We start from the raw sequence: 27,820 nt of genomic DNA, 5'->3' as shown, positions 1-27,820 counted from the left end.
GCTGATGCCCGTAACTTTTGTATGTGTGGCCAAACAATTTTTGATATGGAGTCAAAATTATCAGAGTAATTTAATTGTGCACACCAAGATTAACAATACCTATATATATATATATATATATATATATATATATATATATACAAAAGATGCTCATCAGACTGAAAAACTATATTTCCTATAGTTTAGCTGGACCATTATGACTCTTCTTCAGGTGTTCCAGATTTTCAACAGAAAATGCTCATCAGGCAGGACGACTTTTATTCAGGAGTCATTTATTTATTTCCTATGGTTTAGCTGGACCACCATGGGTGCAGACCCATGGTGGTCCAGCTATGATGCAGATCAGGTGTTCCAGATACATTGTATATTTATGCTCATCAGACTGAACAACTTTTGTTAAGGTGTCATTTCTATAAACCATATAAACAGTATAAACAGACAGTTTTTTTTTTTAATTCTTAGTCTGTTACTATGACTCTATCGCCTAATTTTATTTTTATGTAAATTTAATCAGTGTACAGAATATTTTTTCTAGTGTTTTATTAAGTGTATTGATTTTGGTGGTAAAACAATATATAAGACAGGTAAGCACAAATTAAATGACTACATAATCAAGAATAATTTATTTATTATTTATTTAGCTAAATACAATGGTACACAATATGTATTCTTTTAAAGTATTTAGTAAGAATGAATTCTTTATCTTCAAACAATAAAAATACCATACATAATCGGTACCAGTCATAAACACATAGTTTTAAATCTAAAAAAGATGTTATGACTGAGTATGTTGTGAATAAATTTATTTCTATTTCTAATTAAAATAGAGCAATGAATTGATGGATTTGATGGAACCTACTTAGATTAAATTTGCTATTTATGTAGTTTAAAAAAATAAAAACATATCAAGTAATTTCAGTACCTTCTTCTACATGGTTGAGTTGACCGTTCTAATTGCAACATAAAGTCAAACACAAAAAAAATCTTAAAAAACAGGATCATTGTTTATGACTTAAGCTAAACATAGGTAGTGTTACTAAACAATAAAAATCTGTTAAGAGTCTTATTGGAATTTTTATTTATAACGATATATTTGGAATGATTATTTATAACAATTTGAAAGAAACATGCTAAATGTCTAAAGTATAATTAGAAATAATTAAGAGCTAAAATACTTACAGCATTACAGTTGACTTCTTTTGTGATCGAGCTTACTTGGCTGCTGTTGTGTTTTGTTTTATTTATTAAATATAATCTCAAACTGAAACTATCACTTAACAGAATAATTTGATTACCGAAAAAGTTACTTTTGTTTTTGATATTTGAATAAGGACTATAGGTATTCAAAACAAATACAAAAATACGCACAAATCTCAGCGCATTAACATTTCACAAAAAATAAATAAATCTGCTTGACACTTGACTAAAGTGACTGACAGTGACAACTACGTTACAACTTGCTGTTGCTGTTAGCTAGATAACAGTGGGTAGGTAGCGGTATATAAATCTAGGTTCCGTACACTCTGTCCAAGAAAGTAAAGAAATAGGAAGTATTACTGCACATTTATCCCGCCAGAGTACAGCACTGTATGTTAGGTACACAAAAGCTTTGCCGCCTTTTGCTATGTCCATTAAAACATTCGTTTGTGAAAATATACAACAATGTAGCATATTCGAGCGCCGAAATATTGAGGAAAAATCGTTTTCCATAAGATAAAAAAACTTAGAAAACTATGCAATACGCCTCAAGCTGTAAAAATTTCGAGCCAGTAAACGGTCGAAAAGTAGGTCAGAACACTTCACACGATTCACTTCACACTTTGAACACTTTCAGGCCTATTAAATTATGGACTTCAAATAGTTATGTTCTTTAGTCAAAATCAAGTTTATATCAGTTTGCAGAACATAACCTAAAATAGTGTTATTATTTTCAGGATTATCTACTAAATCCTTCCTTTTTCATTTAAACTCGCACCACGATTGCGTAGAAGGTATTTTGGTCGTAAATCTGCAATTATATTGAAAATTGGCGCTTTTTGCCTCCATTGGCAATGTTTGTGCAACTAAGGAGTTGTAGCAGTAGCGCCATCTGCGCTGAGCTTTGCATAATATTACAAAAATATATACAACTTGTATGTATTATTCCGTACATTTGCAAAAAAAAGTATGTTGTTTAGGCAGGTTTATTTTTGATTTTACAATTTATAGTGTGTATAATCTTTGATTTTATAATGACGTGAATGAGTGACTGGACAAGAGATCCCAAGGCAAATCCCAACTAAACTCGTTCCGTTTTTTATCTTGAAGCTTGAGACGGAACCCTAAAACACGAATAGTACCATTGAGTACCTACTACCTATTCAATACTATTTGACAGCTGTGACAGTGACTAACACATAGACAATACAATATGTTTTTATCATACATGAATGGCCCCACCCCAGTTTTTATAAAGATTCTAATCACCTCACTCACGACATGAGTGAGTACTATTCACTATGGCCGTACACGACGTTGCAAAACCTCGACCCAAAACAATAGGAACCTACCTCATGGGTTTAATAAGTACTTGGTACAAGTACCTGCTAATTCCATGACCTACCTACAAAAGCAATCGTCGCCGCCATCACCGCGCCCTCCCGGCTCTTGTTGATTCTATCAAATTGGCAAGGATTTGAAAAGTTTAAAAAACGACCAAAAGATACCAATTTTCATATATTCACTTCATTACGACAATATACATTATTAGCATAGTTGTGTTCGGCGACAATGTGGAACTAGAAATACTTATTCGAGTACTGTGTGGAATTTTATTTTATTAAATACTATTTATTTTATCGTCCATCATCTCCGTGTAAAGGAAGAAAATTGAAGAAGCGTCATGAATATTGTGAGGTTTTACGAGCTATCACAATGGCCACTATTTTGAAAAGTCCGCTAAATTACATTCACGCCCAGTTTGACGTCACGATTCGGGGTTCTCAAATATATCTTACCGCACCCTATTTTGCTTACGACAAAATAACGTAACCGCCATGACTGACATTTATTTTCGATTTTGTTCCCGTACCTTAAAGTCCACTTCCTAAAATCACTTATTTTCGTACACAATTTACTCAATAGATGGCGCAACAGTATGAAACTACACTGGGACAGAACGAACCAATCACGTTTCAGGATCTTTGACGCAATTTGCAAATGGCCGTGAAAAGGACCGAACTCGAGGGTGTATGAAAAGCTAATGGTGGATGATTTTGTGATTTAAACTAGTGAATAAATTGTTAATTCAGTGTGGTGCCGTTGGAATAATACAAAATGTGCCAAAAAGTGAGAATCCAGTCTTAATAGTGGTATAGGAAGCGCCTGAAAACCGCTGGAGGGACTTAACACAAGACATAGCTGGCAGAAGGGTAAAGTTCTATTATCTTTTTAGCTGTTCACCTCATTTTCCATGACTATTATGCTTAATTTACACTTCAGTATGTCTACAAATATGATATCCTAGATTACATATCTCCCTCAAAGCGTATAAGTGGTTATAACGAAATGGGTGTCTGCTCATAGCTCTATCAGGGCGCCGGTGGCAAGGCGTTGCGTGAAACGCCTATTAGAGCAAAAAAGGTCCTTGTTTTCGTGCAAATGGAGTCACGTATGCCGCCGTATTAGCACTGGATCCGTTTTTGGGTGGATAGGATAGCAGGATGTCACAGTTTTATCGAGAAAGTCGTATGTGTTATATAGTTATAGATTGGTAGGACTAGGCGGCCCTGTTGCTAGTTAAAAGGACATCGATTTATTCATATTATCAGCTTTTCGCATTGAATTAACATATTTCCGCGAGATTTATACGTGTTTTTGGGATCTTTTGGAGTAGTTTTTTCTCTTTCCATTTATTTTGATAATATGGTTTGATAAGATTGTTATGTGAGAATGAAATGAAAGATAAATTAATGTGGCGTGGTCATGTTATAACTAATGATGAATTAGAATTCATTATTAGTTATCACTAAACAATAAACAGAAAAAGAAATTACTATTTTCACATCTAAACATGAAAATAGACAATGATGACCTCATATCATCATATTTTCAGCAATAAGAAATCCTTGCTGGAGCAATTGTAAATCTTGTTGAGGTTGCATTAACTATATAGTAAATGATTCCATGTGACAGCCACAAAATGTAATTAGGTATAATTTTCATATATCTATTTATATCTATGTATGAGTTAAGTTCTGCCACCAGATGTTTTCTTAAAAGTCAAGTCAGATGCCTTTCCACTACTTGAATAAAATCTGACACTAGTGTTAGTAATAACACTTGATCAGAAAGAAAGCTATGCCTGCACAATGCTTGTTACTATTAATATTTCATGGTTGACAATGTCAGTGAATGCACCGGACAGGTGATTGGTGTGCGTTGTACGACTTTGCTATTTACAGCTCCAAAAACAGTGCTCCATTGTGACACAACAACAACCACACCGCAATGTGATTGCATGTGAAATGCAAACCCACACTATGCCCTCCGTCCTTTTCATTCTGGAACCATTTCCTTTTCAAGTCTTTGTGTTCAAGCAGAAAATCATGTGTATAGAATATGTAAGCTATATATAATAGTAATATATAATATAATATACACCATGAGGCCATGGTAGGATCCTGTAAAAATATTTATGATGCTCTTTTAGAGTACATAGACTTTTTTATATTTTCCTGCGTTGTCTTAAATTAGTGCATGTAGCATCCACCTTAAAATTTTTAGTTTATTATTTTAGTTTTAGGTTGCGTGTTTAGCTTTTAGTAACCAATGGTGTAACAAATCAAAAACCCTAAACTAACACTGCTTCAGTACAGTCTTGATACTATGACTCATTGGAATGGCTACCTTATTAGTTTAGGTGTTGTGACCACAACAAATATGATATGATAAAAACATATATAAATAGATATCATATGTGTATCCCCAGGAAAAATGAATGATAAGTTATTGTATAGAACTTGTTTTGTTTATATAATGATATACACTAAACATAACATTTTTGGGGTAGTGCAAATGTGCACTACCCCAAAAATGTTCTTTCATCTTTGCACCACCCATTGGTTGACTGGTAGAAAAAGCATCATACTTTAAGTCCACCTTTTACGTTCATGTAATATAGTTGAATAAATAATGAAGTTAGGATGTCTCTGACCAATTGTTAATATCTGCACATATAAACCTGTAAGTAGACTATCTTTAGGTCTGTACATCTTATACTAATATTATAAAGAGAAATTATTTGTATTTGTTTTTTTTGTTTGTCTATGAAGAATGGAAAATTGATTTATTTTTTATTTTTATTTAATTATTTTTTATTGCCATAGAAATACCTGCTAAATCGAATGGTCCAGCATGGTTGATAAATGTCCAGTGTAGCCTACCAAGAAGACGCGGCAGCCTCATTTATATTCTACACTTTATAGAGAGACTGAGTACTAAAGTGATAGATTTTGGTAAAGACTATATAATACTTTTAATCCTGTTCACTATATTTTTATCAACCAAATATTGCATGGTTGTTTTAATACTACCAGTATGTACTATTTGACTGAAATCTTATTTGATGACAGATATTGCAATTCTATTGTCTGTGTAGATTGACAGTTAATTATAGATACAGTAACACAGCTTTATTCCATTCAGGGTAGACTGAGCCGAGAGTTGTGAAACTCGAAGACCATATTTAGTTGTATTATAGACATATTCTTTGAATTGAGATTCAATAGTGATGAGATTCTTTTCATAGACAAGCAAAGGTTGGAAACATAAAGGGGATGCTTTTGCCTAGCAGTGGGATCTCATAGCTACATAAAAACAAATATTTAAACTATATAGTACACTATTACAAAAGCAATTTACAAATGGTTGACTTAACTCCAGTCTCAGATATATGGCTTTATCTACTAGTTAACCATTAGACCAAATAGTTATTTGCACAAGTGTAACTTTTAAAGTTGATAGTATTGGCAGTATGCAGTTTGTTTTGTTTTCATTGTCTAGATATGTTTACATCCTTACATTTTTGACACAAAAGCTGCTTTAGTATTGACATGGAACTGAATGACCGAAATTTTTCTTTTACTTTTAGTCCAGTCTTACATCTTTCTATGATTCAGAAGAAATATTTTTATATATGGTACAAGTTGTTGCCAGCAGCTACGTCTGCAGTAACCTATGTTTGATCATTAACTTTTTTTATATATATAGCAGTTATATTGTTAATATGGATGATGTGTGAATGCCCTGCCGAGAGAATTTAAGAATGAGAGCCTTATGGTAGGGCCCTGTCGAAGTTGTTTCTATTGTTCGATCAATAGAAACAACTTCGACCTATAAGTAAATTATTTTATCATGTTATGTCAGTATTCATTATTCTAAAGAGCTGAAACTGTGGGACTAGGTGCCGTAATTAGTGTGAACCAACTATTAAATATGTTGATGTGCCCAATATTGTGACTTGACACTTTTAACTGGAATCGAACCTTACTCTTTCTCTTAAGTGGGTATGCGCCGGGACGTTATCATTTTTTCCCGGCAAAAACCCTTCTCTGGTCATCACAGATTAACCTACTCAAAGTTGTTGCGAATTCGGTGTTACCGCATTAATACCGTGCTGAGTAACTTGATACTAATGTAACTGTACTTATTAGTCATTACAAAACTTGTACATTATTCTGACCATCATGCATTCCCTGTAAAACTAGTAGGCACTAAACGGTTACACTGGTCGGCCTTGTTTGCGCAATGGCATGCCAGTGTGAAATGCGTAGAAAATTGACCGACGCATGCGCACGTAACTAACAGGATACTAACTTGGAGAATGTAAGTAAAATTCTTCTCGGTTTTTTTAATACTACTTTTATTGCCTTTTCAATGTAGCCTTAACGCAAGCACATATTATGACTTTTCACTTTTGCTTTTAAGATCTCAAAATTGAAGGATTCGAAACAATCTCATATTATGTGGCATATTGCTAATATCATAATCGTGGATTAATGGTAGTTCTATAGTAAGATATTTAATACATTATACACATGGTTCAGAAAGAAGCCTTCGAAAACAAATTCTTTTTTTCATTCTTTAATTACAATTTATAGCAAAATCGTCATTAAAAATTTTAAATTAAAATATGTTTTTCAACAAGTCAATCGTAAATGAATAATTATAGTATGGACATAGGCAAAGCTAAACCTAAATGTGACCAACTGAGACCGATTGCACCTGCACCTAGGTTTAGCCGGTTAAACCTAGGCACTTCGGAGTTTGGCCGTAACATAATAAAGGTAAACATTGAGGACCTTGTGTAGGCGAAAAAGTAGGAAAGCGGAAGCGAAAAAACCGGGAAAACGCTCAAATGAGAAAGAGAGAGAGCTCTCTGCTCAAATGAGAGGGAGAAATATCGAGATGGTTTATCTGAATAAGTAATTCTCCATCTTGACCCGACATGAGATCGAATTCGGGACTAGCGCGATGTCATCCGTCTGACTCACAGTCGTCGCATCATCACTTCCATCTCTATAAATTCTTAGTTTTGGTCATTTCAAACAATGTAATAAAAAAGAATCACTTCGGTACTTGGTTATGTTAATTAATTTCCCCTCATACACATTCATACAGATACACGTGAAAGTTGGGGTGCATATCACATACATAATATCAGTTTCTGCACCATTTATGTATTATACCAATTTGTTTCCCAGTTTTATCTATTGTTTTGTTTATATGTAAATGAGTAACTAATATGTTAACAATATTCTCGTTCGTAGTAACAATTCTAATCTTCGTAAAACTCAAGTTAGGTAAATTTAATAACTGATACCAGTGGTAGTAATAAAAGTAATGGATATGTTTTATCTAATAACTTATACATTATGGAAAACATAGCCTGTGTGGACTATCTGTAGGCCGCGCCTTTGCTCTCGGCAGAACAGGGGACTTACTATCATCTCTTAATGCGTCCAGTTCAGGACCTAACGTCAAGATAATTTTTAATACTAATGTGATTCAATCAGATTCCTAAATTAAACTGTGCTGCATTAAAACCGTTGCGTACAAGTTGATGGTAGGTCGTAATTAGACTCTTAAACACCAAATTTAGCAAAAGTTTCCTTGACGCGCTCTTCTCAATTATCTCTAGAAATACAATAACAAAGGCTGAACAACCAGAAAACTTTTTGTCACGACATCCTGAAGAGAAACTGGAGCAATAACTAGAGCAGAAAAAATGAGCAGATGTGGCTTTATGAGCTTTGTTTCCTTCGTCCGGATTAATGAAAAATATGTTCTGTCTCTGCGCCGACTTCAAGTGTATCGATTCTTGTGTTACGTCACTCGATATCTGATTATTACATTTAGCTCGATTGTTTTGCAACTTGACATAATTAATAGAGGAAAAAGTAGCAGATGTCGCTCCCCATCCTTTCGACTATCTCCACGTAAAAAATAACATTAGTTCACTGCCTCGTTTTCACGTGATAGAGGTCAAAAAACACGCTATCACATTAATAATATTACTATAGGTTGTCCTCAGCCATTAAGCGTTGAGGCCGCAAGGTCCGCTTTCTTACTTCTTCTCCACTTTACACTCCGATTACAAACCGTTGGCACACATTAGCCTTGACGACGTCAAGCCACTTCTCGGGGTTGCCTTATCTGCTAGGGCAGAAACGGCATAGCCAGAAAAATGGACTTGCCAACACGCTCCATACAAATCATACTTTATGACGTGATCGGCAGGACATGAGCTTTCTCATTCAATTTGAGCTATAGTATAATATAAACCCAGGTGTATTTAGGTTGAAATTTTGCAAGATGTGTCCATTTAAATGTATTCTATCATAACATTTCATATTTTGAACAATTATCATACCTTGTCATGTCCCCTCGAACTTTTTGCTACTAAAGGGAATATTCGAGTGTTTTTCTCACAGTAATAACACCTCAAGGCGCCCAGACGTGTACTCAGTGGGTCTTTACCGCTGTTTGCGGTCGTAAAGAGCGAGCTGACCACGCTGAATAAAATTGCGTTTACACAGCTCCACCCTAGTTCGGTCCTGTGCAAACACTGTCTGCGATACGGCCCTGGCGATTAGTGCTTTTGTAGTTCTTATTGGAGATTTTAATTGGGATTTATTTAAATTAAATTTCATAATTACGATCTGACAACCAGAGATGGGTTTACGCTCAGTATTTACCCAGTTTCTTCTCAAAAAAATGGGTGCAAATCCAACTAGATGGGTTAACATTATTTACCGTTATGTAAAAGATATTATGTGTGTTTTATTCCACGTAATGACCACGACCCTCAGCCATGAGGAATACAACTATGAAGAAGAAAAGATATTAAACATAATATCGCCATACGCTTTTATTGTCGTTAGGGAGATCTTGTTGCATTCAACGCGTGACAAAAACTCATGTCTGCAAACCCCACCAAGTGGATGCACCATCAGGACACGCTTATCATAATAATGCAAGGACACGTCGCTTGTATTATTATGATCCGAAAATGTCTACTCTGTAAGGACTAGTGTCCTTACAGAGTATAGTCATCTACATAGTTGTAGATGAAAATTTACTTACAACATTTGATTACAGTCAAAATTCGGGACAGGTGAAGCTAAACGAAATCTTGTAATAAAACTAGATATTTTTCTTAGTAAGTACGCACTAAAATTACTCTTAAAGTGTATAATCTTAACGTCACTCGCGTATCAGCTGTTATATTACGCAAACAATGTTTTGAAATTCGTCGAAGCGGTGGGAATTTTGAGCGCACTGTATATTTAGCCTACTCGTACGTTATGAATTGTTGTGGAGTACAGTCCACTGCAAGTCAAGTTGCCCATGGATCCCTTTGCCGCGGTAATAGTGATCAATTTGCCGTGAACTGGGGAATGGTCATGAGCTGGTGATTGTGCGTGGTAACATTCTATTGTGAATAGAAGCGTCAGCATGCTATCATTACAGCTCATAAGGACTAAATATTATATTTTTTAAGCTGTCTTTGTCTTTAGTAGCTCGGTGATCATCCAAAACTACTGCACTACTGGTGTCAAAAGACTTCTGTATTTAAGATTTTTGAATATAAATTATTATCAAATAAAATAATTAGCAAATTTTCCCACGTATTACCTGAGATTATCCAAAAAGGCTTATCAAAAACTTTTATCAAAAGTGTAACATCATTCCTGATTAGGGCGCTATCCTAGAAAGACGACAATTTTTCAAATTTTAACAATGACAAGAATAAATTTTATACAATATATACAATCATAAAATAATAAATTGGAGCAATATAAATTGTATGTATGACTAGATGCGTACCGCGGATTCGCTCCCGTTGGAATTTCGGGTACCCTATGTTAACACATAGGGCGACACGAAAGTGTGGATGTATGTGTATATGTTTGTTACTCTTTCATGCAAAATGTACTGGAATAACTTCCAGGTTATATTCTACCCGTGTACCAAATTTCATAACAGTCTGTTCAGTACATTTTGCATGAAAGAGTAACAAACATACACACATACATCCATACTTTCGCGTTTATAATATTTGAAGTCCTTTAGAATCGATTCCTTCTTCAAGAAAATTTGACGCATGGTAATGACAGCGCGGCCGTAGCATTTAACGCGATCTAGGGGATAGCCTTTTTAAGTCAGTAAAAGCACAATTACTTAAATAACTAACAATTCGAATATCGAAGCCTTTGAGTTTAATGACTCTCGGGGCTCTGTCTACCTCGTAAGGGGACGCGACACTATATTCTGAACCTGACTCTAATACTATTATTTTCAAAAAACTTTTACGTAATATTCCGTCGAAATTGAGCGAATTTTGCGAGCAGTATATTTGGAACGCCATATTTTACCGATTGTTATGGACTCTTTCTATAGCACTTATCTCACTCGTAGTGAAATGAATTATTATGACTATTGTTACAAAAATACATTTTTTGAGGTTACCAAATGTTGGCGCGAATTTGAAGATAACGTATCTGTCTGATAACATCATGTGACAGCATAGTTCCCAGCTATGTAACTCATGGTACCAATCTTTACAGTAGACTTCACATCTACCTACTCTATTAATTGAAAATTCTTCTGTAAGGCCTCAAAGTGACGTAACAAAAACCTGTAGATTTATTTGTAAAGAAATAGACTGGACTTATTTATGGTATTCAGATAAAAGGTCCTAGCAGAAGAGGCAAACCCAAATGTGCTGGCTTCATATCGTCAAGGGGAATATTCGTGCTGATAGTCTAGCGACAACCGGTGTCGAAGATCGTGCGAAGTGAAGAACAAAAAGTAGGAAAGCGGAGTCTGGAGTTTGATGCTTAATCAATGGCTTAATGGCTGAGGAAGAAACCGGAAAAACGCTCTGTTGAGAGAGAGACGACTAAAGGTGTTGAAGACCGTGCGAAGTGGAGAATAAAAAGTTAGAAAACGGAGTCTGGGATACGTTGCTTAACAGCTGAAGAAGAAACAGGAAAATCGTTCAGATGATAAAGAGTGTATTCACTAAGTTAAACTAACCATAAGAGAAAAGCCATGGCATGATGTTAGTTACGCAAATCAAGAAGTTATTCACCACAACACCAACTGCTTATAACCGGTAATGACGTACTCGCTATTATGTCAAACAATGGAATTCTAACGTCAGTCTAAACAGAATTCTGGCCTGCCCGTGACAAGATACTGCTGTATAGAATTGTATTAGTTTCACTGGTACAGTCCACCACGTATAAATTTAACCTTCGTGGATCTTAATGCCGCGGTAATAGCTGCGATAATTAAAATTGACACGAATTTTAACAATAACATAATAGATAAGAAAAAAGAAGTGGCAAAGATTTGTGTGAACAAATCTTTGTGCGATAAAGCTGCTAATGACCGCTGCGGCTGCGCGGTCATTACAATCCGTCAATTTTCTTGAGGAAGGAATCATTTCCAAAATCAATCATTCATAAATTTGTCATTACTACAATACAGAATAATTAATGTACTATTTATCTATTTTGAAAAATTGTAATGACAGCGCGACCGCAGCCGCCTAAACGCTTTATGAACCACCCTAGGAAGTCATTTCACACTCAGTTGTAAACAGGCAGCCGCTGTACTATTGGCACTGTCCCAAAAACGGTTGTTTTCGATAAGTGGGATATAAGTAAACAGACGATTCAGGTGTTTGAAATCACACGACTCCATAAAGCTGATGGATTTTGATACAGAAATTCATATTGGAGAGCGTTGCTTTATCCCAGTTCTAATATTATACATGCGGAATTAATTTTGTTTATTGTTTGCCGCTTCACGCTTTTGATTTGAAGTACGGAGAACTTTAGTCCCGGAAAAATAACTGCTCCCGTGGGAAATAAATGCGAGCGGAGCCGCGGCTAGTAATAGATTTTCTGTAGGACCGAAAGATAACGCTAATTTACACTCCAAAGAGCTAAGCTCTTTAATTTGATGTTAGATAAACTAATAAAGCTTGGGCGTTGTCTCCTGCACTCTTGTTAGAAAATGGTGAAAAGTTTAAAAAAACCCATATTCAATTTTTCACTTTGATTGCTAAAAACATAAGCTGTTATGTTTGTTGGTATGTTTTCGTTCTGAAATGAACGGAAAATGTATGCGTAGCAAATTGGCACCAGTCAAAGTGTGAATAGTGGTCAGTCTCCTAAAACGATACATTATACACGAGTTAAACTCTCACAAATTTGGCTTTATTCTTAGCATTAGTCCCAGGGCTCGCCCTAGAGCTTCACGGAGCATTCTTTGAGAATCGCTGGTATAGCGTAAAGTCAGAAAGTTGGACACAATTAGAATAGAATTAAATAAGAGAATACCTCTTCCATACTTTTTCGCAATCACGTAAACATCGGATGTAAATAAACTTCCGCAAATAACGTTATTTCTAAGAAACATTTTCCTAAACTTGGGTCTTTGATAAAATCCCCGAACTCCCGTAAAACTAGTTCCTCCATGTTTTATGGTCGTAGTTCGTACTATCACAGATTATGTGATGTGTGCTCGTAAAATTATGTTTCGCGACTTGAGTTCGAGTGTCTACAATATGTTTAAATAGTGGACAACGACAGCGTAGCAATAACGACAAAGAAACGTTATCAATTTTAGCAGATAATGGATCTTAAAAGCGAAATTGACTAAAAGGCGTCTTGTTTACCTTAAAATCTACTATGAAATTTCTTACACGTCTGCAATTTCCAACATCGTGCAAAGCCAAGTACTTCAACTCAAAGGTGGACTTTATAAGTCCGCCACTTGTACTTTCCAAATATAATCAATATTAATACGGGAACACTTATTGTTAAGTTTCGATTTCATCCGGAAAGCCAGTTAGGACTTTCTTCTACTTCAAATGATCCGATTTTGATATAGCTTTATTATTGGAACAATATATTCGTCTAATTAAAGTTGTAAACTAACCAGTATATTTGTTGACAGGTCGGCAGAATTAACCAGTATATTTGTTGACAGGTCGGCAGAATTAACCAGTATATTTGTTGACAGGTCGGCAGAATTAACCAGTATATTTGTTGACAGGTCGGCAGGCGTGGTAGTGATTGTAGTCGCACGGCGGCAACTCAGGTTTGCTCCGGTGGTTCTGCTAAGAGACACACCATGAACGAGCTCGACAGCCTGCGACAGGAGGCGGAGACCCTGAAAAATGCCATCAGGGTAAGTTGTTCCTTCTCGTTACTACGTCTGGGGCTAAGATTAACGGCCACGTATCAGGAATGAAGGGGGTTCTAGCCCAGCCTATATGCTCTTAAGGAAACTTTAAAAGCCAGGCTGGATCCCCCACATCCTGGTTACCTCCAGAACATGTAAGTAACTGGCACGTCAATGACGTAGTTGCACAAGCCAGCTACCAGCGTGCCAGTTACTTGTCCGTTTTATTTGCATGTATATCACCGCCATAACCCATGTGGCTTGTGCAATATCCTGGCGCCATTTATCGAAATGTGACGCTCTTCTGCATCTCTCTCCCAGCCCTCGGCATTATATTCTTAATCTAGTAGTAGTGCCGTGGCTAGGAAGAATGCAAGAACCAGTGACTCCAACTGGCCTTGGTGGTTCTGCTAGGAGACACACTATGAACGAACTCGACAGCCTGCGACAGAAAACGGAGACCCTCAAAAAGCCACCAGTGTTAATTGTTCCTGCTTTTCGCCATTTCTGGGGCTTCAACAATTCATTCTATATCTCATTAATCCATTAGAATAAACTCGCTCTCTCATCTGAGCGCTTTCCCGCTTGCTTCCCCAGCCGCAGAGCGTTGGAGCCCACGGTCCTGCTTTCCTACTTTTTATCCAGTAGAATTAACATATGAGAATATCCTGGAAATGTCCAAATGCTTGATAAAACAGTTTCAAAACGACGCGTTAAACAAACCGTTGCGTAACACGGTCCGTATCGTTTTGTAAGGAACAATTAGTGATACACTTTCCATTTTGTCGTGGCTTCACCTGCGTGTTGTGAAGTTATAAAGTGATAATACTAAATGGATTTGTTATACATGTCACACATGCTTTTTAAGTTATTTTTGAAAATAATAATGAGATGAAGAAATTCTGTAATCGAGCGGGAATTGAACCCGCGCCCCTGTCAGTGCCTGACAGTGCTCTTGACCACTGAGCTATCGAGATCATGCCAGTTTCGGCTGAATTAATTCCTCTCTTTCGTCTTACGCCGACGTACAGTATTTTCATTAGAGAGTAGCAGGTACACTTAACTAATCAACATACCCACTGTTGCAAGCAAGAAATTATGTTTTTTGAAAATACTCAAGCATCTATAATTAAATGGATTTGTTATACATGTCACACATGCATTTTTACTTATTTTAGAAAATGTGTGATAATACATGTTTGTTTGAAATAACTTTGACATTAAAAAGAATACTTAAAGGCAACGACAAATAATCTGGAATAACACATAGGGTTTTATCCCGATTCCCACGGGAGCGGAGCATCGGGGTGCAGCTAGTTAAAAGATAAAGCCCAATAGAAGACTTGTGCTACGACGAATTATTCCTCGACGACCTCGGTGGCGCAGTGGTAAGGTTCTTGCCACTGAACCGAGAGGTCCCGGGTTCGATCCCCGGTCGGGTCATGATGGAAAATGATCTTTTTCTGATTGGCCCGGGTCTTGGATGTTTATTTATATATGTATCTATTTATAAAATATAGTATCGTTGAGTTAGTATCCCATAACACAAGTCTCGAACTTACTTTGGGGCTAGCTCAATCTGTGTGATTTGTCCCAATATATTTATTTATTTTTATTTATTATTCCTATCGCTATCGCTTCCCGTGAAAACGAAGCGACAGTTCGCAGTAAGCAATTTCGTGATAAGTGCGGCCCTACTATTAGCGTTGCAGCGAGTGGGGACATTTAACTAATTATGTATTTATATACATATTAATTATAACAACACCTTTACACAAATGGCTCCATTGATTTTAGTATTTTACCTTTTTAACGGCTGAGAACTGAAAGCGCAATTTTTTAATGACTGTTCTATAAAAGGTAAATTTTAATAAATTAGTGTTTATCTCTACACACTTTGCGTAGTAGGTCTTGGTTAAAAAAACTAGACTAGATAATATTATTTCACAAATTTGTGTACTCCTTTTCCACTACCTACTCTTGTTATCGTGTGATTCGTGGTGATCTTGTATTACAGGCTTCTCATGAAACCTACTTCAGACACCTTTCTCTCACAATTTATGATGTATACCAATTTCTTAATTTTAAGGACAAATTGTAAAATTGTGTCGAGATAAATAAAGTTTATTATTTATTTTAATATTATTAATTAAATTTATTTTCAGTTTAAACTGGATTACTCCAGTATATATTTTATGAATACTGATGATTTAGTTCACTTTTATGATAATAACATACATAAAAACAAATCGTATAAATTACACCTGATAATTTTTTATACTACTAAGCTGACATACAGATATGCGGCGCACCTGATGAGAAGAGGTCACTGCAGACTATCCAAATTTGCTCTGATTGACAAACAGAACGGCACACCGTTTCTATTATACATAGAATTACATACATTACATTTTTTCATTTTCATTTTAGTTTCTATTATACATTTTGACATACAGAACTCTGAAAATATAAGCCAATACCAATTCAGGTCACACCATGCCCTGGTTTGATTGACATGAATAATTTATTACTGTACCTTTGACATGGGCTGTCTGTCTACATTGTACACCTCATTTTTGTTTCCGTTCTATTGTATCTATTGAAGGTTAATGCCATGTTAAGGTACACAACGGGGCGGGGCTTTTTTCATTCTGTTCCGGTAAGGGGTGGATACTAGACTGAACCAATTTCCCACTCGTCTACCCCTACTCGTCAACCTGGCGTACATTTACACAATTTCGAAAACAGCGTCTCCTCTTTGTAACACAAAAACACAGAGGTGACACCTTAATGCTATGTCCACGTGTCTAAGGCCGGCTACACACTGTCGCCGAACTCGGCCACAGTTTCGAATAAAATTAACATTGCGTAGTTTATATTAGAGCTTTTATTTATCCCAATGAAAAACAGCAGCAGTGTATGCCTCGTGGATAATACTGTATATGATTTACAGGACGCGCGGAAGGCGGCATGCGACACGTCGCTCGCGCAGGCGACCGCCAACCTCGAGCCGATCGGGCGCATTCAGATGCGCACGCGGCGCACCCTGCGCGGACACCTCGCTAAGATTTACGCCATGCATTGGGGCAGCGACTCCAGGTAATGTCACAAACAGTTGAACAGCTTTGCTAAAGGCGAAGCAGCCGCCAGCGTCGACAATCACAAAATATTAAAGACGTGACATGTATGTTTAATTTTATTTTCTAAAAAATTGCAGCCCTTGATTTAATCCCCAACGCGCCAACCGGCGTCCCCGTTTGTGCAGTAGCTAGTTCTTCTTGGCATGTCAATGCCATTCCCACAACATGTTTATTTTTTTGCTGAAAGGTGTTCTGCATCTTTACCACCTTATCAGTGGTCGTTATCAAGTCATCTCAGGTGCAGGGCAGGACAACGGGTCTTTTATTGTTTGAGGACACACTTGCATACATTTTGTGAGTTAGGTATAAACTCCCCCCACTTAGGCTGTCCATCGATCCACTTGAGTTCGCATCTTATTGAGCGTCTTCCACGTGAGACAGGGTAGATTCTGACCAGAGCTCATCTCGTGGCGAGATTAAATTACGTTATGGCGTAGATATTAGTCTGTTGAAAAAATTATCCGTCGTTTGACCATACATGATACAAAGCCCAAAACAAGTTTGCGCCCGCAAACTTGTTTTGTATGGTCTTACAAACCAAGTTTGCGCCCGACTTTGTATCATCATCATCATGGGGTGCCATTTTCGAATTGAAGTTTGGACTTTGTATGGCCAACTGTTTCGGAAGAAACCGAGCGTAAACCCATCTCTGTATTGGACACTTTCTGACGCATTTGCGAGTGACTAATATACGTTTTATTGCAGCACAGATATGAGTTGGCGTTAATGTAAACATGTAAAGTTTAATAAATCCTATTGTGTAATTGTTTTACAATATATAATGTCATTTTGGAACAAAGTCAATTTTTGCCACAAGCTTTTTGTGTCGTCAGGTAGATCTATAGCATTCCACGCGTGACAATAAAATAATATCCGTGCATCAAGAGTTCCCTCATCGGAAGCCAATGTTGGTTTTATCTTTAGGTCATAATATGTATGCATTATCACTTGTCAGCCATACTAAATTGTCAGTTCAATCGGTTGAACATATCTGAGAATACTCTTTTATAGAAAACATAGGTTACCCTCCTAATCCATACATATGTATATATACAATATTGTTTATTTACATTAAACGCTAATCAAAACAAAACCTGTAAATAATACAAATGATAAGCAATTTTGAAAAAATTAAACCGGGAATGAACAAGATCAGAGAATAAGAATTCAGACACTACCTACTTGTGAAACGTAAGGAATGTATATCTAGTGTTTTTGCTTTTTCAGCTCATTTGATATAGTAGGTGTGTCCAATTACTCGTTTACTGTTTTTATTAGAAAATAAAAACAGTAGATTCCCCTAGATTTTGTGTAAACAAAACATCAGTACTATTCTCGTGAGAACGTATTCTAAGAAAGATTTGAGCCGACGAGGAAAATCGTTTTAAAAGCTTTAGTTGCTATTGTTTATTTAGTCATCGCAAATAATCAAAAATATTAAGACATTTGTCTTCTGGAATCCTTGCGTTCTTTGTAACTTTAGAGAGTACATAGCCTAGTCTCCAACTGTCATACTTTATAATAGTTCGCTGTTTCACGCTGCTCTCCGCCTGCAGCAAAATGTGCGATTGTCATGCGTACTTTCTCCCCCAATTCTGGTCTCTGGCGGTAGAAATTTGAAAAAAAAAAACTAGCTTATGTTTGAATTTGGTTCTATAGCTATATGCATACCAAATTATCATATGCATACATTGTGAAAACCGTATACCAAATTTTTAATCGAAATCTGTATTGTGTATGGTGGAATAAACTCATAACTAGTAGTTTGACGCGAACGTAGACCTCGTGTATATATATAATAAAATTTGATGAGATTTTACAAAATTGTGAATATTTTAAAAACGGCTTAACTGATTTTGTTGCCCCATGAACATAAAAATTCCATTGGCAGATCCTACATACATTTAAAATTTCATCAAAATCGGACCAACTATTGGATGGTATTCGCGTTACAAACTTACATACATACAAAAAATTTATTTATGAATATCTTAATAGCACAGTAGAATGTTAGACCTCGCTCGCCTCGCTCGTTCGGTCATAAATTTGTAATTAGAAATGACGTTCGTAAAAATAAAACTAAATACCTATGTGTAAGTAAGTGTAAGTGACCAAAATTTCACGGGAATCGGTTGAGAAATGCGACCTCTAGAGGAGAACACACAGACATACGAAAGCACTTTTGGCCAAGTTGAAACGGAGACCGCGCGGTCGCTCGGTTAATAAACCCAAAAAACAAAACTCCCTTTTTTAGACAGTCGTGCAAAAGTTGCACCGTAAAACAGTATTTTTCCTATAATTAGATCAACGACAAGGACTATTTGTGTAGTTCGGATCGCCTTGTACGTACCAGCTAGGGTTGCCAACCCTATTATATAAAACAGAGTCCGGAGCAGTCTAGTTGGGCTTGAGCCCGCAACGCTTGAGGTTATGGGAAGAAACTGGTAAAATACTGGGCTTATACCCATCTATGTTAAAGAGTCGTACTATTTTAGGTATCTACCTGCTAAAACCGCATTAAAATCCGTTGCGTACTTTTAAAGATCTAAGCATACATAGGGACAGACAGCGGAAAGGGACTTTGTTTTATACTATTTAATGATGACAATGATAATATTTTAAGCTTAAACCTACACTAATTAATTCCTTATCAACTGTGTTTTTATGGCTACTTAATACAAAACACTATTTGGTCTAAAAAAACTTGGCAGTGCCAACCCTAGTACGGGCGGCCATTACGGCCTAATGTTTTCCTCAAACAACCAAAATGGCTATCGGCTATTGTGTCACGCATCAATCTATACTTTGTTACTCGTGTATAATGTCTCACTGTGGACTATGACGCCCCGAAACCAGAAAACCGATTAAAAATTAAACCTTGTACATACATTGAAAAGTTTGATTTAAAATGTTTAGGTTTTTTTTTGCGTCTGGCCTTATAGCACCGAATTTATGTCTTCAGTCTAATTCAATAGAAGTATTAAATATATCTAACTTGACCTTGTATGGTTTCGTAGAAAACAAGGAACTAATTTATTTTGTACATGTTTTCATTTCAATCTACTGTCAAGACATCAGTCTAAAACCATGTCTAATTACTGTCGTCGTCATCTGATAACTAGATAAAGTAATATAAACAAAAACGTTCGACTTCGAAGTTGACTCGCATTCGAGTTAAAAATTATATCATTATATCTATTATATAAATACTATATATTTATAAAATTATATCAGTACGACGGGAGCTGGGTGGGATGTGTCACACACAATAAAAAAAAAAACAAGCATTATATTCGCCTATTGTACTTTTAAAAATTGCAGTTTTGTGCAATAAAGCTTAAATCCTAATATTATAAACGCGAAAGTATGTTTGTTGCCTCTTCACGCGCTCTATCTACTCAACCAATCTTCTTGAAATTTTGCTTGAAAGTTTGAAGTATGGAGAAGGACTGCGTACCTTTCATCCAGGAAAAATATTGTTCCCGTGGGAAATTCACGCGGGCGAAGTCGCGGGAAAAATCTAGATACATAGGGAGGGACAGACAGCGGGAAACGACTTTGTTTTATACTATGTAGTGATACATATATTCAGACAAGAAGTTGATATACATGTCTCGATCCATATTCGTTTTTACCTTCGCCTGTATTAGTCACAACGGGAATTTACGTGACGTGCTCCTAGGGGCGTAGGCTGCGCTCGTTTGGATCGATTTCTAAGGGATACAAGTGTATTCAAATGGGAAATACATGATGTTTTCAACTAGGACAATGTTTTCCTTTATTATAATTACTAATTTAATATAATACTGCTAAAAAGTGTTTTATGCTATTTTTTTATACATATGTATTTATTTAAATTATGACCTAACGGAATCGCTCGGGTAAAACCATAATAAAACATTTAAAATTTTGTGTTTTCATACAAACGCGATAGGACTTCTTTTTACAATAACAGAATGTGAAATTGTATTAGTTTGTGCTTTTAATTAATTCACTAAACTTCTTTTACTTCATGACAGACTTCGATGTGAGTCGAAGTGATCTTTAGATCTCGGTCGCGATTTTTAGTTTTCATTCACGGCCGTTTTTATCCCTCCCTTACGTTCTCTCTCTCATCTCTGCATGTTCATGGCTGCATTCGGGGTTGTGAAGCCGCAAAGCGAAGGGTCAGCGTAAAAAATAGCCTTACAACCCTCCTTGGGAATATTATTGTTGCCTATCAGCTGCGTAGGCTGTGTGTCCCTTAGTCGCCTCGTACGACATCCACGGGAGGATATGTAGTGGTCCCTTAACCACACGCCCTAGTTCCCTTACGTTATCCCGGGTAAAGTAAAGTGAAAATCCAGTAGCGCGTCTGCTTTTTGTACTATAATACTACTTGTACATTTTACATACGGTTATCATACAATAGTAACATGGCATGAGAATGATTTATAATGATGATTGTTGTCAGTTTCAAGAATTGTGACACGGAAGAAAAACTCCCAACGATCAGTTGTTTCTTGCCGTTTTTGTCATGTATTTAGCTATGTTCTTAGTTATATTTGTACATTCGCTTTTATTTAGTTTCACCTGTCCTTATGTTTGTCTGTCTGTAATCAAATCTTGCAAATTACATTCGACCTACTTCCGCTTGTCGTAAAGAGTTGAAATAGTTGCAAATAGCTGCATAAATACTAGTGAACTTATACTATCAACCAGTGTGCAGGTTTCTTCACGATGTTTCCCTTCACCGGAGCAAGTGGTGGTCAATAAAAACTACTATTACATAAGTCAGATTGGTATACAAACTCATGTGGAACGAGTGAGATTCGAACCTGGGACGGAACACGTGGACGGTCTTAACCACCGCACCACACATAAAATGCGTTTAAAACAATTTTATATTTTGTATATTCTGTCCCAGCAACCTACAAATTTTATATTTTGTCCTCAGGAACCTGGTATCCGCCAGTCAGGACGGCAAGCTGATCGTATGGGACAGCCACACTACGAACAAAGTCCACGCAATCCCGCTCCGCTCGTCGTGGGTGATGACGTGCGCGTACGCACCCTCCGGCTCGTACGTCGCGTGCGGCGGATTAGACAACATCTGCTCCATTTATAGGTGAGTAGAGTCCAAAAACCAGTGACTGGAAGGAAGGCAGTGGCAATCTACCCAATTAAAATTGCCAGGAAAGTAGTTAATGTGCAGTTTAAGATAGTGATCAAACAAATATAGCTTTTTTGCGACCATATCATTTGAACGGGTCAAAAAATGTGCGATTTTATTTGTGTCATATCTTTGAAATCATTGCCATTATCACAGTAATTATTTTATTGGTGTTTCTATTAATGTAATGTAATTAAAATTCGTCGTGTACACCCTACTTCAAATCTTGTACTTCTTATGCTGGCTCGACATTAACGCAGACCAGTTCACCAAACTGACGGATTCGACATACATTGCGGTAAATAAAAGCACTCATTCAAACTACGCAATGCAAAATTCCCGTCGCCATCTGGGTTCGACAAAAAGGTACAAAAACGCTTGCGTTAAATTCCCGTATAATAAGTATAATAATGAAACGCGATTGTTTAAAACTAGTTATGTTTTGACAAATGTATGTCTGTATTTCAGTTTGAAGACGCGCGAGGGCAACGTGCGCGTGTCCCGCGAGTTGCCCGGCCACTCCGGGTACCTGTCCTGCTGCCGCTTCCTGGACGACAACCAGATCTTGACCAGCTCCGGGGACATGACCTGGTGGGTCGAATTGTACATTGTTTCTAATTTTTCTTCTTTAATCTATCTATACTATTATTTTAAAGTTTGAGAGTTTGAGTTCGTATGTATAATGAAACGATTTCATAAATTCTTTCACCATTAGAAAGATACATTATCCAAGATTGGTATAGGCTATATTTTATCTCAAAATTCCCAAGGAATCAACATCTAGTTAATGATAAATTGATAAATTAGTTGCGTTAAAAGCGGTATCTACTAAAGTTCAATGTTATATTTTAATACATATACATCTCTCTTTTAAACAGTTCAGGCGTGCAAATATTTTAGTTTTTAGTTATCTGAACTCAATGTATCAATAAAAAATATTTTACATGCCATTTAACTTTTTTTAATTTTTTTTCGTGTAGGTCTCAATGTCGTTAGTGAGTTATCCTGAGTTAAATTAAATAATTTCGATTTTAATTTTACTGTTCGATTATTGAAATATCTTTATGCACTGTTTGTTTTGTCCAGTGAAATAGTAAATATAAGACGATATTCCCCAGCGCCCTGTGGGACATCGAGACGGGCCAGCAATGCGGACAGTTCACAGGACACACAGGCGACGTGATGTCGCTGTCGCTGGCGCCGGACCAGCGCACGTTCGTGTCGGGCGCGTGCGACGCGTCCGCCAAGCTGTGGGACATCCGCGACTGCCAGTGCAAGCAGACCTTCCCCGGACACGAGAGCGACATCAACGCCGTCACTGTGAGTACAGTAGCGAGCGCACGGGGACATGTTTCTCTTGTTTCCCCTTTTTACAAATATACTATGTCTACCACCTATATATTGCGTCTATTAAAAAAAAATATATTGAAATTTTAGTTCTTCCCGTCCGGGTTCGCGTTCGCCACCGGGTCGGACGACGCCACCTGCCGGATGTTCGACATCCGCGCGGACCAGGAGCTGGCGATGTACTCCCACGACAACATCATCTGCGGCATCACCTCCGTCGCCTTCTCCAAGTCGGGCCGTCTGCTGCTGGCCGGCTACGACGACTTCAACTGCAACGTGTGGGACAGCATGAAGAGCGAGCGGGCGGGTCAGTGACGGATGTTTATCTATATGTATATTTGTTATAATATATAGTATCGTTGAGTTAGTATCCCATAACACAAGCCTCGAACCTCGAACTTACTTTGGAGCTAACTCAATCTGTGTGATTTGTCCTAATATATTTATTATTTATAGTAAAAAGTATGACTTCACAGAGTACTGTGTGGTAGGCTATGTCATTTGCGGCATCGACTCCGTCGTCTTCCCCGAGTCGGATTTTAATTGCAACATGCAGGAACAGCAAGAGCGAACGAGCTAGTATAATGCTTACGAAAGTAAATCTTTTCACAGAGTACAAGATGGTAGGCTATAAATAATGTCGTAATAAAGCCTATATTTGTTAATTGACGTCCTTTGAGAAAAGGCTGCGGTGAAGTTTATTGGGCCGCTTCTTCTTCACCTGCGTTTTGGAAGTCGACAGTAGACTTAGTTTAAGTAATTTTTTGACATCAATAAGTGACGTATACCATCCTAAATTGAATAAAGAATGTTGATTGTACTGCGGAGTCCTTGTATGATGCCATAGATAAAAGCGATGCCATATTTAATTTCTGATTGATAAATACACATATAATGATACTAATGATAATGACACTTTTCAGTTCAAAAAAAAAACTAAATTTTTAGAAGCTACTAGGGATAGTAATTTTTATGTTAGTCGGCTACGACGACTTCAACATGTGGGACGACATGAACGGCGAGCGGCTGGTGAATTGTTGATGAAAAACTTTATTTTTGTGTATGTAAATGTTTTAAATGTGTTAAACTACATGATGGCGTTGTGTGTGTGCGTCCTCAAAAAATGCACCCCGATATGTATGAAAACGTAAAAAAACGTTTTATATTGTCATGCACTACACTAAAATACAATAAACAGTATACGTACACAGTTCATGTAAAATGCAAATATTAAAAAAAACATGCCCATTTAAATCTTCAAAATTTATAGCCAGAGAGAGAGAGAGAGAGAGAGAGAGATGAACCAATTTAATATACTTTTCTCTCTTCCAGGCATCCTCGCCGGCCACGACAACCGCGTGTCCTGTCTCGGCGTCACCGAGAACGGCATGGCCGTCGCCACCGGCTCCTGGGACTCCTTCCTCCGCATCTGGAACTAAACCCGCCCCTGACCCCCAACATCCCCCCCCCCTCCACACTACCGCCCCCCACTCCCCCCCACTCCCCCGCACACCGCACTACACACCCGTCGCCGCACGAGTCTCTCAATCGCGAGATGACGTGGCGTTCTTTGATACGCGATTCAAAGATGTGTCGAGAATTTTCCATAATACGTGTATTGATTTGAGAATGTCATTAAATTCGATCTCTCTTTTATGATCTCGTGTGCAAAACTATGTCGAACAAAATTTGAAAATTTAAAGCGGCGTGTGTCTGTTTTTCGATCAAAATATACATAGGATCGTTTGTTAAAACCGCGTAAGATGTATCTAAACAAAATGGCTGCCAAGATCAAAATGGCGCCATTTTCATGAGTCGATGACACCTTCACGTACATTTTTATTGATTCCTTAGAAAGGTTCTATGCAAATTAATACTAATGTGCGCTCCCTTTCTATTAAAAAATCCTAACGTTCATTTAAATAAATCTTGATTACAAATCGAACCTTATGTAGATATAATAAGGTTGATTACTGCGTACGGGCGCAGTAAGGGGGGTACTTTGTTTTTTACTATTTAGAGTACGCGTAATACGAATGAATTTATACGCGCGTGAATGGGACGAACGCTTTCGCGAGTGTATATTACAATTGTACAGCTTAGAAAGAGAGGAAAGTATTTATTTGTCCCTTTCTATGATGTTTTGTGAATACAAATTGCGAGTGAAGATAGAAAAACGGGTGTTGTGGCACGAGATTTATATCAATTTAAAATCTTTCAGAACTATTAAAAATAATGCTCTTATCATCTAGCATCTTATGTGATTTTATAAGCATTCGATCGCTAAGCTTTTGTAACATTGAAATGATACCATACAACTGTCATTTTTGACAATTGGGTTATGTCAAATCGTCGACCAATTTTGAACAGCGCATTTTGACACAATGTTGACGTTCCAACAGTTGGAATATTAATGGTATACTGTACAATTGTAATATGCGACATCTTTAAATTCCCTTAAAACGATCCGTGTCTCAAATAAAAGGGAATCAAACACTGCTATTTATTTATCAAGTTGAGCATTTAAACTTGAAGATGGGTATCAAAACGCACGATTTTCGCCAAAATCGGTCGTTTTGTCCCTTTTGCGGCTGAGATTGTGCGTTTTGTTACCCGTCTTTGTGTAGGGTGGGTTGTGTGTGTGAGTGTTCGCGATATACATTTATATTATATATTAAACTGTGTAATTATGGTTAGCGTAGCACCCTTATACCTTCCCAGGGAGGGCCGAGCTGTTTTAAGTTTCTTTAACTCGGTGAGTGTCATTTTTTTATTTTTTATTTTACTAGATGTTGCCCGGGGCTTCGCTCCCGTGGAAATTTTGAGATAAAATATAGCCGATAACAATCTTGGATAATGTACCTTTCTAATGGTGAAATAATTTAAATCGGTTCGATAGTTTCGGAGATTACCCGCCTCAAACATACAAACTCACAAACGCTTACCTGTCTATAATAATAGTATAGATCATTATACTTAAGGTGAAAAATAGCCTTAGATTAAGAGTAAGGGACACAGCCATGGCGGCTGATGGACAACACTAACGTACCATCACTAAAGGTTTTGTAGTCAGACAAGCCTATTGAAAATTCGAAATGTTAAGGGTTAAAGCCCCGGGCTTAGCGGCATCACAGGCCCGAAGGCAACCCGCGAAGATGAGAGAAATATGTGCTAGATTTAGACTATTCATATTTTTATTCAGAAAGATATTTTACATTTTTTTCTTCATTCCAGATGACACATCGCACAATAGAAAAGTCGTACAAGTTCTAAAAAACTTAAAGAACCAAATACTATTATTAATGTACCTATGCGTAATTTATTGAATGAGAATTTTCTTTTCGACGTATATATAAAAAATATGTAAATCTAACAGTTGTAATTTATGATTTTATTATATAATTGTATGTTAGTGATAGTTCACACGTTTTAATGTTTAAGAATTGAGATTTTTCATAGCGAGATCTCTTATCGGAACTGAATGCCTAATGTCTATGGTCTTACATACAGGTGGACTAAAGTTGGCGCGTTAAATGTTTCAATCAAAAGTGGGTCTTAATCCTATGTCTTTCTAATGTTATGTTAAACTTTCATCTGTACAATGTGTTACCAATTTCGTTCCATTTACAAATTTGAAGAGTGCGAAAGAAATTAACGAATAAATTATTGTTTGAATTTCGAGCAATCTGATTGGTGTTTGCTTTCGTTCATTAGTATACGTAAGAGCCCAGTGCAAAAATGAATTATTGCCAATTTTAGTTACCTGATTTGTACATGAACCGACGCACAAAAATAACAGAATTGAGCAATGCACAAAAATTTTGTTTAATATACTTGCGACAGCTTAGAATATCTTTATCCTTTTCTGGTGTTTAAGATTATTATAAGCCATCTTGGCCACTAAGTCCAGTGTTGGACAAAGAATTTCCAGAAATGATAAAAATTCACTGCAGTTAAAAATAAAACCTTTAAGGTTCATGTGTGGTCTTTAGACAGTTAGCTATTATTTCCCCTTCAATTTTTTTCGAGGGTTTCATTGAACCATTTAATTCATACTTTGACATTTGCAATATAATTTATGTCTAACTCAAAACATCGTATCAATGTTTAACATGTAAGGTTAAGGTTATTTTGAGAAGATTTTTTTCGTTGCACAAAAATCGTAACTTTACGCACATGTGTAAGAATGCATTTCAGTTCCCATTCCTAAAGGTTTGGGCGGTGAATGTCCCATATACAAAATTATAATTTTTTATAACATCAATAAACTATGGCATTTTGCGCATAAAACGAAAAATCAATCGTATTACATTATAATTTTGAAAATCGGACATACCGCGCTCAAATCTAAAATTTTGATGATTTTATTTACTGAACGTTTTGTGATCAGTCCTTTATATGTCTGTCTGAATTGGAAATATAATTGTTTGGACTATAAAAA

General features: G+C 36.7%; 2 protein-coding genes across 2 annotated transcripts in view; one reads left to right on the top strand and one right to left on the bottom strand.

The window, feature by feature from the left end:
* The window catches only part of Abcd1 (ATP binding cassette subfamily D member 1), a 49,434-nt gene extending 48,027 nt beyond the window's left edge, over window positions 1-1,407 (bottom strand). Inside the window, exon 1 of the mRNA XM_053762873.1 lies at window positions 1,180-1,407. The gene's annotated coding sequence lies outside the window, so the exon portion shown is untranslated. The remainder of the gene's footprint in view (window positions 1-1,179) is intronic.
* Window positions 1,408-3,194: 1,787 nt separating this feature from the next.
* Window positions 3,195-27,820, top strand: Gbeta13F (G protein beta subunit 13F). The gene is made up of 9 exons (XM_053762797.2): window positions 3,195-3,410; window positions 13,612-13,746; window positions 16,694-16,839; window positions 21,817-21,987; window positions 22,501-22,623; window positions 23,151-23,352; window positions 23,470-23,686; window positions 24,712-26,134; window positions 26,614-27,820. Exons 2-8 carry the CDS (start codon window positions 13,690-13,692, stop codon window positions 24,816-24,818), a joined length of 1,023 nt encoding a protein of 340 aa, XP_053618772.1. The 5' UTR covers window positions 3,195-3,410; window positions 13,612-13,689; the 3' UTR covers window positions 24,819-26,134; window positions 26,614-27,820.

This window comes from Plodia interpunctella, chromosome 23, assembly GCF_027563975.2.
Source record: "Plodia interpunctella isolate USDA-ARS_2022_Savannah chromosome 23, ilPloInte3.2, whole genome shotgun sequence".
Lineage (NCBI taxonomy): Eukaryota > Metazoa > Arthropoda > Insecta > Lepidoptera > Pyralidae > Plodia > Plodia interpunctella.
The sequence above is the reverse complement of the archived record's forward strand: the minus strand, read 5'-3'. Positions and strand labels throughout refer to the sequence as shown.

What these genes read in the sequence shown, in the direction of transcription:
- Gbeta13F (XM_053762797.2), top strand. Translation starts at nt 13,690, where the DNA reads ATGAACGAGCTCGACAGCCTGCGACAGGAGGCGGAGACCCTGAAAAAT. An exon ending in CCCTGAAAAATGCCATCAGG is followed by an intron (nt 13,747 to 16,693) that starts GTAAGTTGTTCC and finishes TATGATTTACAG; the next exon opens with GACGCGCGGAAGGCGGCATG. An exon ending in CATTGGGGCAGCGACTCCAG is followed by an intron (nt 16,840 to 21,816) that starts GTAATGTCACAA and finishes TTTTGTCCTCAG; the next exon opens with GAACCTGGTATCCGCCAGTC.